Source organism: Vulpes vulpes, chromosome 6 (genome assembly GCF_048418805.1).
Source record: "Vulpes vulpes isolate BD-2025 chromosome 6, VulVul3, whole genome shotgun sequence".
In the NCBI taxonomy this organism is placed as follows: domain Eukaryota; kingdom Metazoa; phylum Chordata; class Mammalia; order Carnivora; family Canidae; genus Vulpes; species Vulpes vulpes.
The window spans coordinates 109,520,879-109,531,964 of NC_132785.1; the positions used below are offsets into that span (position 1 = coordinate 109,520,879).

Here is an 11,086-nt window from a genome sequence, read left to right on the forward strand (position 1 = left end):
CAGGTAGACCAACCACTTGTATCACTTACTAAGGTGTCAGGGTGAGAAAGTGCTAGAGTATAGAAGAGACTTCATGGAGCTCTCCTGAAATCCCTGTGGCTACAACCGGGAGATCCCATTCAGAAATCCCCAACCAAGAAAATCAGCAAAGAGTAGTAGAACCTCAAGGGACATGGAGAGGAGGGACTACTTTTGGGACCTAGGGTCCTTTGTTCTTTCCTTCCTGCAGAACTTAGACTTATGCTCCAGGTAAAGAGCCTGAGTCATGCTCAGGGTGTACTCTGCATGCTGAGTCTGGTCTTTAAAAAATCACTTTCTATTCTAGTTGTACCAAAACAGGCCAACAACATCTGGGTTTGAGTGTGGGCCATCTCAAACTGCATCTCAGAGATCTGGAGCCCGCTTTATTGGAAGAGGCAGGCTGGCTTCTTACTGTCAGGCCACGAGGGCCAAAAAGGAGCCCTCTGGGATTTTACTGGGTAGTTAGCTTTTTAGTGTGCGTGTATGATGATATTATCCATAACGAACGTATCTGGGGGCAAATGGCAGCTTCTCACATCTTTGAAACCAGTTGTAATCAATCTTACTGGTGTTCCCACATGTGTCTATTATTTATATCAGCACCCCTCATTCTGTGCTTTCCTCTGGTAGCTGGTTTGCTGGGTAGATCTGTTGGTAGACTGGTGTTGCAATATCATAACGAGTTTCCCATGTGTCAGTCTCTCTCTTTGAAATAAGTTCTTACTGTTGTTGGTTGTGTCTTAACAAACCTTTCCCGGGAGCTTCCAGAAAATGGATTGGAATAGCAGGGCACTCCAGAAATCCAAGAAGGAAGAAACACAGGGAGGTTGGCAAAGAGCGATGTGACCCAGCCTCAGGATGAAAGCCTGGTGATCCACGTGGACCAGATTTGAATGACTCTTCCCCTGTGATTTTGTGCCCACTCATCCATTGTTTCTTGCATATGCCCAGCCTTTCCCAGCTAGGCCCTGCAGCTGTCAAGTGAAGCAAAACCTTTGCTCTGATGTTATCAAATCCAGAAAGTATCCAAGGATTGTGCCTGGTTGTTTATAAAATCACTCCTACTTAGGCAATTGTAGGGCTGGGTGACACTTAGACTGTAATTGGAACGATACAGAGAAGATTGATGTGGCTCTTCCCTGTGTGGGACTTTCAGTTGGAGGGGAATCTATTGATTCAGTTCTGTTCAGTTGTCCTTTGGTTCGCTGGTCCTTGGGAATGCAGTGACTGGGATGTGCTTCTTGTCCTCCGCTGGTTCACCATCTAGGGGGCAGACCTAGGGCAAATTTCACTTAACCCTACCCACTACAGGGTAGTGAGGTCCATCCTGTGGCCCTAAAGTATAACGGAAAGACAAAGTAGAAAGCTCTGAATTCTACTTGTTGGATTCACAAAGGAAGGGATATACATTTTCCTGATTCCGCTTTTATTATCACTATTTTCTTATGTGTAGTCCCTCCCTCTGCAGCTTTGCCATGCTTCGGTGATGTTGGTTTTCCCCTGATGTGCCCTGGAAGGGGTCTTGTGTAGACAGGCACCCTGTCCGTGCTTTCTGGCTGGTCGATGTGGGTCCTTCCTCCCCTGGCACCAGGTGCCCTCTCTCCTGCCTCGCCACATGCTGCTCTCCCAGTACTGAGCACACTGGCCTTCCTCCAGTTTCTTCAGGCTCATGAGTTACTTCTCACCTCATAGCACCTTTGCAAAGGTCATCCCCCGCCTGGTCGAATGCTATCTATCCTTCGGCTTTGAGCTCATCATCCCTCATTCGGAGACCTTTCCCAACCCCACCTCACCACCTTCCAAGGTTCTAAATGAGATCTTCTCTGAACCAGATTAAATGCATTATGGGGCACTCAGTCCATAGAATACTTGGTGGTCATTTACAAGAAGAAGATGTAACAGGGACGCCGGGTGGCTCAGTGGTTGAGCATCTGCTTTTGGCTCAGGGCGTGATCCTGGTCCTGAGATCGAGTCCTACATCAGGCTCCCTGCAAGGAGCCTGCTTCTCCCTCTGTCTATGTCTCTGCCTCTCTCTGTGTGTCTCTCATGAATAAATAAATAAAATCTTAAAAAAAAAAAAGAAGAAGATATACCAGTATATGTACGGAAAAAGAAAGCAAGTTGCAGAACAGTGCCTGTGTAAAGTGATCCCATTTGCAAGCATCCTTTAAAGGACATATGTGCTGTGGCCTGCATGCATTCTTTTCAGTAAATATATACCAGAAATTGCTAATAGCACCTCTAGGGAGACAGACTAGGGCTTATATAAGAAAAGGAAAATTTTCACTTTAAACTTTTCTGTAGCATTTGAATTATTACCACATAGAATATTTCACCTTTAAAAAATAAGACAATTAGTGGTTTCATCCCTGTTATTTTCCAACGCCCTGTGAGGACAAGGACTGTGCTTGATTTGCTGCTGTTACTGGCACCTTCCGACGGCAGCTGCTCAGTCAGGACTCCTTGAACGAATGGAGGGACAAATGCACGAACGAGCAAACAAATGCTGTTTCCCCACCGTGTGGCTAGCCTGCGACACATCGGACAGACAAGCAGCTTGAGCAGGCAGGAGAGATGGCTATAGAAGAGGCAGGGAGCAAGTGCAGAGAGCAAAGAAAACCTGTCTAGTTGGAGGGGTCGAAGCTGGGAAAGGGAGAAGCACCTGATGGGGTCTGTATACAAGGTGGGGTGGGGTGGTCTGAGTACAGGGGGTTTTGTGTATACAGGGGCTGTCTGTATAGGGGGGACATTCTGCATACAGGGGGTGATCTGTGGGGGGGTCCATTTCTATATGGGGTTGGGGGTGTCCTTGTGCTGTGGAGCTGAGATAGAGGAGGCAGGCGCCCACTCTTGTACCACTGGAGACATCAGAGCGCTCCTGTCTTGCTCCCCCTTCCTGAGACTGTCCAAGGTGCTCAGTCCCCTCCAGGGGACCAGTTTAGTAAAGCATGGGTGGCGGGGACAAGGCCCCAGGGCTCCAGCATTGGTGCACTCTTCCCATTCTGTTGCCTTCCACCTTGCTGTAGAGAAGTAACAAGTGGGGATGTCTGGTGAGGGAGAGATTTGGCTGGTTTGTGGTATTTGGAATCAAGAGAAGTACCCAGAGCAGAGGACGATGAGTTTCAGGCTGAGTAACAAGCTGTCTAGGCTCATCCCTCTGCAAAGAAACCACAAGTGGGTGAGGGTGAGCTCACAGGGCTATGGTTGGTTGGAGCTGGAAGCTTGCTGCTGTCCATTACTGATGATCTCTGCTCATGAAGCTGCTTCATCTTGCTGCACCTCACTGTTCTCGCCTGCAAAATGGGTGAGAGTAAATGAGAAAATGAAGAGCCATATAGTTTTTCTCCAGGCTCAACACTTTATCTACTCCTTATGTACTGAGCACAGTGTTTATTCTAAAGATTATTTTATGAAGATTTTTGCATTTAATACTTATAACAACCATAGGAGGTAGGTATCATTATGATCCCCATTTTAAAGATGAAACAACTGAGGCACAGAGAGGATAAAGTCACACAGCTGGTATATGGGGAAGCCAGAAATGGAAGCCAGCCACCCTACCTTCCCGAGCCTGCGCTTTTAACCATGGTGTGGACCTCCTACCCATACAATTAACCCACTCACTGTTTTGTTGCATGTTCTTCCTCTTAGCAGCATGGAACAAAATGAGAATAAAGTTTATCAAACTATTACATTTTTTAAAATAGTGGTAGCTTTTCAGTACCACTAGAGCAGACTCTTATATTCCTCTGACTTTTTAAAAAAATGAGCATAGTTGACATAGTTGACATTGCATTAGTAACACTCTGAGGTTACATTTGATGTCCTGAGTCAGCCTGGATCCCCAATCCCAGACTTTCAGGCCAAGCAGCTGTAACTGAGACTTCCACGTAGATAATCTTGCAAAGAAGCAGATTTCTCAAGTCTGTTTTCTTTTTTCTAGGTTTGTTCATGGGTGTGTGTGTGTGTGTGTGTGTGTGTGTGTGGGTGTGAGTGAGTGAAGTAGGGGGAGGGCAGGAAGGAGAAAAGCAGGACAAAAATTTCCAGGAACAAATGAAGTATCCGTAAGTCCTTGTTTGTGATAGTAAATCAGTAACTGTAAAATTGTGAAGTTCTTTGAAGTTTGCCCCAAACCTGCTCCACGGCCACCTGTTCCACGGGGGCCGGGAGTTGGACTCCCCAACTCTGCTGCGATGGCTCAAGCTGTCACTGCACCGGAATGTTCCAGCTCGCCTCGGCCTGGCTGTCATCGCTGGCTCTGTCCCACTCCGGCGGTTCACCGGGTTCTGTTGGGCACCAGGCTTCCAATTAGAGAGAAATCCCACTGTGTGGCCAGCCTCACCAGTGCCACTCTGAGAGGCCCCTTTGCCAAGGCCTGGGCTGACCTCTGATCTGTCACAGATGGGCCAGCCCCACACTCCTTTGTGCACATTTGGAGGAGGGGGGTGGGGATGAAGAGGGAAGCCCGCGGGGAGTCAGAGTGGACATTGGGCAGCAGTGCAGTTCCTCAGAGCTGGAAGGAGCTGGGCAGAGTTGACAGGACCCAAATGCTAGCACTGTGGAGGGGAAGGGGACTTGGGGAAGACCCCATCCTGAGCCCTAAACCCAGCAGGGGGCCTTCTCTTACCACCTTTTGAATATTCATCTCAGGCTGGAGAGCCAGGAGCAGCTAACTGGCTCACTCCAAAACTGTCACAGTGCTGATGGCGCGTGGCACAGCCAGCTTCCTCCCTGCCCCACCGCAGGATCTGCGCAGTCTCTGCGGCCTGGGAGCCCCACTCAGCCTGGACTTGGGGACAGTACCATCCCCAACTCTCGCCATGGACAGTATTAATCACGCAGAGCCAGAGTGAACAGGAAAGCTAAGTTCCTATTTGCATAAGAGATAGATTCTCAGAGAACTCCATCTCTGATTCTCCAGCAGGACAGAGAAGAATCTGAGCTCTGCACAGCTGTGCTCTGGACGGAGGGCTTGCTGAATGTGGTTTATCATTCTGGGGGTGACATGCGAGTGTTCTTTATTTCCCCTATCAGCCATTTCTTTTATAAACCCTCTTGAAGGGGATCCCTGGGTGGCTCAGCGGTTTAGCACCTGCCTTTAGCCCAGGACATGATCCTGGAGTCCCAGAATCGAATCCCACTTCGGGCTCCCTGCATGGAGCCTCCCTTCCCCCTCTGCCTATGTCTTTGCCTCTCTCTCTGTCTCTCTCTCTGTGTCATGAATAAATAAATAAAATCTTCAAAAAAAAACCCTTTTTTATTCTTTTAATCACCCTCTTTCTCCCTCAGTCTTATTTTCTGTCTCTGTCTCTCCCTCACACACTTCCTCCCTCTCTTTCCAGGTTCAGCATCTGTAACTCTGCAGTAGGAAGCAATGATAAAGATACCAGGCTCCGAGTTGACATTTATATACTTGGGCATAGCTAGAGTAGAGCAATTGCAAAGCCTAAATAATGAATAGCCTGAAAGTGGCAAAGGTCTTCCTAGCTGTTCTTGGAATGATTCTGTGTCTCTTTTAAAAAATAAAATTGGGGATCCCTGGGTGGCACAGCGGTTTAGCGCCTGCCTTTGGCCCAGGGCACGATCCTGGAGACCTGGGATCGAATCCCACGTCAGGCTCCCGGTGCATGGAGCCTGCTTCTCCCTCTGCCTGTGTCTCTGCCTCTCTCTCTCTCTCTGTGTGACTATAATTAATTAATAAATAAATAAATAAAATAAAATAAAATAAAATAAAAATAAAAATAAAAAATAAAATTGAGGGACGCCTGGGTGGCTCAGTGGTTGAGCATCTGCCTTCGGCTCAGGGCATGATCCTGGGATCCAGGATCAAGTCCCACATCGAGCTCCTTGCAGGGAGCCTGCTTCTCCCTCTGCCTGTGTCTCTGTCTCTCTCTGTGCCTCTCATAAATAAATAAATAAAATCTTTATTTAAAGAAAGGAACCTATGGTTTATAAAAAATAAAAAATAAATAAAATTGAGCATCTGCCTTCAGCTCAGGTCATGATCCCGGGGTCCTGGGATTGAGTCCTGCATTGCTTCTCCCTCTGCCTGTGTCTCTGCCTCTCTGTGTGTGTCTCTCATGAATAAATACATAAAATCCTTAAAAAATTTTTTAAAAAACCGAATTCAATCCATAGAAGCAAAACGAAGGGTTTCTTCACTATGCTGTCCTCACTGGGATTCTTCTCCATCCATTGTTTGCAGTTGGATTGGGAATTCTAGGATTCTCTCTCTCCATTGGTCTTTTTTTCTGCCCCATTGCTTTTTTTTACTCCGACTGGTTAAAACAAACAAAACCCCTCATCTAGTCAGTGAGGCTCATTTGGAAAAGGAAATGCTGCTTTAGGTTCATGACAGGATGGGCTATTTCAGCAAGGCACCACAGTTAATTTGCTTATCTCTCGGCTTCTCCATTTGCATGAGTTTGTTCGACTGATGAGAGAAGTAGCATCAGAAGTAGCATCGTGTCTCCTCCTCTGTCTGGATGTCTGTCTCCTATGGAGAGTTTAGAGAAGGGAAATCTCTGTGACACGAGAGAAGTGTCATCTTTAGAACAAGCATTGTATATTATATCAGACCTGGCAAGTGGAGACAGCCCGGGGACAGCCCTAGGGAGCCAGGTCATATCATTAGGTGTAAAATGTCCTTTGGAGTCAGGCTCAGGGCCATGACGGCTGTGATCTGTGATGATTGCAGGGACTTCGATGAGCTAATGCACATGTGGACCTTGTTTGTGAGGCAGTACGCTCATAGTGACATCCACCTCACTGGGCGACACTTTCACTGTTCCTCTGTCTCTGGCTGAGCCCAGCTCATTCACCAGCTCCTCCAACATAAACTTCCCCAAGTGCAGTCCTGGACTGTCTTCTCATTCCTTTACATTTCTCTTGGGAGATCCACTCCCAGGGCTCCTGACCTGGAGCATGCAACAGGATCACCAAAGAAATCTTAGAGAAAAAAATACAGAATCCTGAGCCCTACCCAGGAGGTTCTATCCAGCAGGTGCTGGGCGAGGGCCTGGGATTCAGAAATTTTGAAGTCTGCCTTTGGTTTTGTGCTGCAGGAGCACACAGCCCTAGACTGGGAGCCCCTGAGCGTGAGAGGTCATGCCCCCAGCCTGCAGCCCCCCAGCTGCCATGTGGAAGGCCATAAGTAATACACGGGGGACCTGGGCAAGATCCCTCCCGGTGTGCGCTGCTGATAGTCTTGCCTCCTCCTGTCCTTGCAGATATTCCTGTTATTCCGGATCTGGAAGATGTACAGGAAGAAGACTTTGCTTCGCAGGTGGCCGCCCCTCCCAGGTACATTAAGTATGCGGATATCAGGAGGCAGCAAACATGTGACTTAATACATTCCAAGCCCTGTGTGCAGGGGTGCTGCCCCCTGCGTGGAGAGCAGGTATTCCTGGTAATGGGTTCCATGCCAGGGTTCCCGTTTTACTGGGCTTATTCTTCCCATTTTGGTCCTTCCCAGCTGCCATGAGGGGACAGTGGGATGGTGGCCCAGCAGCTCTCCCGGGACCGGTCTGCCCGGGATTGCACCTCACTTCTCTCTCCTACAGCATCCAGGTAAACCGAGTGATGACCTACCGCGACCTGGACAATGACCTCATGAAGTATGCAGCCTTTCAGACCTTGGTGAGTGGGACAGCGTCTGTCCAGAGGGGCAGGCTCCAGGCGGCATCTCCTCCGCAGGTCTCTGAGGCTGCCTGGCAGCAGTCCCTTTGCTGGAGCCACCACCCTCGGGTCTCATGACATTCCTGGACCCAGCCTATCCCCGTGGCTCCTGGCGCCAGGCTCCCGCCTGCTTCCACAGCTGCCCATAGGCATCAATAGATCCTGTGGTTCTGGAGCTCTGTCGCTGTCACTCCCTGCCCTCTTGGTGTTGACCTTCCTGCAAAGAATGTCCTGCCCAAAGACATGCTGTAGTGTTCCTTCCTCCCTCAGGGTCTGTGCAGTCCACCCACATTTTTACTTTACTTTTTTTTTTTTTTTTAAGGAATTTACTTATTTATTCACAAGAGACACAGAGAGAGAGAGAGGCAGAGACATAGACAGAGGGAGATGTAGGCTCCCTGCAGGAGCCCAATGGCCCTATGTGGGACTTGATCCTGGGACTCCAGGATCACGCCCTGAGCTGAAGGCAGACGCTCAACTGCTAAGCCACCCAGGCGTCCCACATTTTTATTCTTCTTAAGTCATTTCTGCAGGTCTGGGTGGGCAAGTCCTACCACACATGCCCCTACCAACTTTGCAAGAGATAGTTGTCCAGAGGCCCCCACCCAGGGTGCACAAGCTAATCTGTTGGTTTGTTTGCATTCACAGGATGGAGAGATTGACCTGAAGCTCCTCACCAAAGTCCTTGCACCAGAGCATGAAGTCCGAGAAGTGAGTAGCAGCAGGAGCTCCTTCTCTGGGCCTTGTCATTCCTGTGACCAGCTGGCTCCCCAGCGTGAGCCCTGCCTTCATGGGGGCCCATAGGGGGCTGGACGGGGAGCCTGGGGGTTGGCTGTGATGGAGGGAAAGGCCCTCTCCCTACCCCAGCGATGCCTCTCCCGGCAGGATGACGTCAACTGGGACTGGGACCGTCTGTACACTGAGGTGTCCTCCGAGCTCCTCAGCGAGTGGGACCTGCTACAGGCCGAGAAGGAGGATCCCATGGGACAGCCCGCACATACCTGAGCCCCTGGGCCTCAACAGATGGCTCTCCCTGCACAGAGTAATTTCTGCTTTGGACTTGATAAAAATACGATAAGCCTGAGACTAAAGAAGCTTGCAAACAGCTTAGAATTTTTATATGGATTGTTCTGTAATAAAAATGCTTATTTTCAGCAGACCACGTTGGAATATTCCATTGTAATAAATTGCTTTATTCTGTGGCCATCTCTTCCATTTCTTTCCAGCAGCCTCTTGGAAAGATTCATCAAGAATGAAGGAGGTCTGATGGGTACACCCCCACTGTGAAAGGGAAAGCATGACTCAGGTTCACAGAGGCCAAGGCATTTCCCTGGAGCATCTGTCCACCTGGAAGCACCTGGAAACAAGGGTAGGGGAGGCTGTAAGCCTCTACCTGCTGGGGCCCGGGGAGGACCCAGCAGGGTACACCCTCACTGGGCATGTTCAGTGAGGTCAGTAAAGTCATGCTGGCAGGCAGCTTAGCTGACAATGGCAAGAAGTGGGTACAATAAGGTGACCCATTCCTCACAGCGGGGTTTGGGGGCTTTCCTGACAGCACCGCCCCCCTTCTCCTTTCTTCTTGCAGCCAGTGCCTGGGGTTCCCAAGGCATGCCCTTCCCTTCCCAGAGCCTCAATGCTGGTTCTCATTAGCAGGGGCCAGCTTGGCAGCCCCGAGCATTCCACAGAAGCACTCTCTCAGGGAGCCTGGGACTCCCTCTGACCTCTCAGAGCCATAACTGCTTGTCTCCATTGCTCCCCCAAGCATCATCGCTGCCTGTTTCCAAACTGTGCCAATATCTGGAGCAGAGCCCAACCTTCTTTCTAAACAGAGACATCTTTTGTTTTTGTTTTTCTCTCCCTCTCCCCCAAGACCTGTCATCTGAGGACAGGGACTCCTCCCTGCCCGCCTCTCCTCGGTGCCACTTTGGATGAGGCCGTACAGGCTGGCTGGCAGCCGCCTACTAAGCCCTACTCCTCTGCCATGGGGAGTGCTGAGTGCTGCTCTTATCCTGCCTGGAAAGCCCTTCATTAAAATTCAGTAAAACAAAGAGGCTCAACACTTCAAAAACCCACTGGGGGGTTATTTTTGTATGACTACTAGTGGCCTTCCCTGTGAGCCGTGAGGGCTCCAGAGCCAGCAAAGAGAGTGTGCGGCTGTTAATTATAAACTCAGGGATTTAGTGGCTTTGGGGCCCCTTTTCCTTCTTTTCCAGAGTCACACTCTTAGCCCAGATAGCCCCTCCTTTGGAATAATTCCCATGGTCACCAAGAAGTTTCCACCCACTCTGGTTTTTCTTGAGCACCATTCTGAAACCCAAAGGAGAAAGGCATTTCTAGAACCTTAACTACTGGCCAATTCAGCTGCATCAGGACTCTGTTGGACTTGAAGGTCTGTGGCCAGCCTGAACAGGTGGCTAGGGGTTGACTTCCTTCCTGCCTTTATTTTCTGATAGCAACAGCAGCAAGGTCTCACATGTACTCAGCCTTCCCCACATGCCAGGCGCTGGGCTCAAGCATGTACCAGTGATCTAGCTTAATCCCCACAACCACCTGGTGAAATACAGATGTTCCTATTCCATTTTGCAGATAAGGAAACTGAGACTCAAAGAGGTAAAGAGATTGTCCAAAATTATCCAGCTACTTAGTGACAGAGCTGGAACTCAAAACCAAGGTAGAGGATGCCTCCATACTTTTTTTTTTTTTTAAGATTTTCTTTATTCATGAGAGATACACAGAGAGAGAGAGAGAGAGGCAGAGACACAGGCAGAGGGAGAAGCAGGCTCCATGCAGGGAGCCCGATGTGTGGGACTGGATCCCGGGACTTCAGGATCATGCCCTGAGCTAAAGGCAGGCGCTAAATCGCTGAGCCACCCGGGCTGCCCCGGTACTTTTCACAGCTGTGTTAAAAGGCATCCGCTGCTGCCTTCAGCTGGGGGAAACAATCTAGCATACAGCAGACAGAATTAGCCGTGTGGCGGAGAAGCTGCCTGCCCCCCCCCCCCCCCACCGCCCTCCACCTCCCAGACCAGGCCTCCCTGCTTTGCACGGAATGACCACAGAGCAGAGGGCTCCTGTCAGGCCTGGATGTGAGCTCCAGAGTCCCAGCCCCAGTGAGGTAAGGATGAAGCCCGCACACCTGGGTGAGGAGCGGCTCTTAAGTCCTATGAGCTAAGTCTAGCCAAGAGTCAGATTCAGGCCATGGATGCCCTTCAAGTCTCCTGTCACCTGTCTGGGTTTCATCTGACAGCCACGTCTTGAGAGTTCCTGGGCAAGGACTGGGGGTCCCAGAACCTATGTCCATGTCTAGTTCTGCTCCAGCCCCTGAGCTACCTTCCTTATGTTCCAGGCTGCGGCGTCGCCCAGCCCAGACTCAGAGGGCCTCCCTAGA

The 11,086-nt window shown here is 49.8% G+C and overlaps 1 protein-coding gene across 2 annotated transcripts in view; it reads left to right on the forward strand.

Moving 5' to 3' along the window:
* Positions 1 to 8,900, forward strand: part of IFT43 (intraflagellar transport 43) — an 85,108-nt gene extending 76,208 nt beyond the window's left edge. For both annotated transcript variants that reach the window (XM_072762078.1, XM_026008658.2), the window contains 4 exons: positions 7,251 to 7,323; positions 7,584 to 7,659; positions 8,347 to 8,409; positions 8,584 to 8,900. In XM_072762078.1, coding sequence (XP_072618179.1) covers positions 7,251 to 7,323; positions 7,584 to 7,659; positions 8,347 to 8,409; positions 8,584 to 8,703 — 332 coding nt within the window. In that variant the 3' untranslated portion in view covers positions 8,704 to 8,900. The remainder of the gene's footprint in view (positions 1 to 7,250; positions 7,324 to 7,583; positions 7,660 to 8,346; positions 8,410 to 8,583) is intronic.
* The last annotated feature ends 2,186 nt before the right edge of the window (positions 8,901 to 11,086 follow it).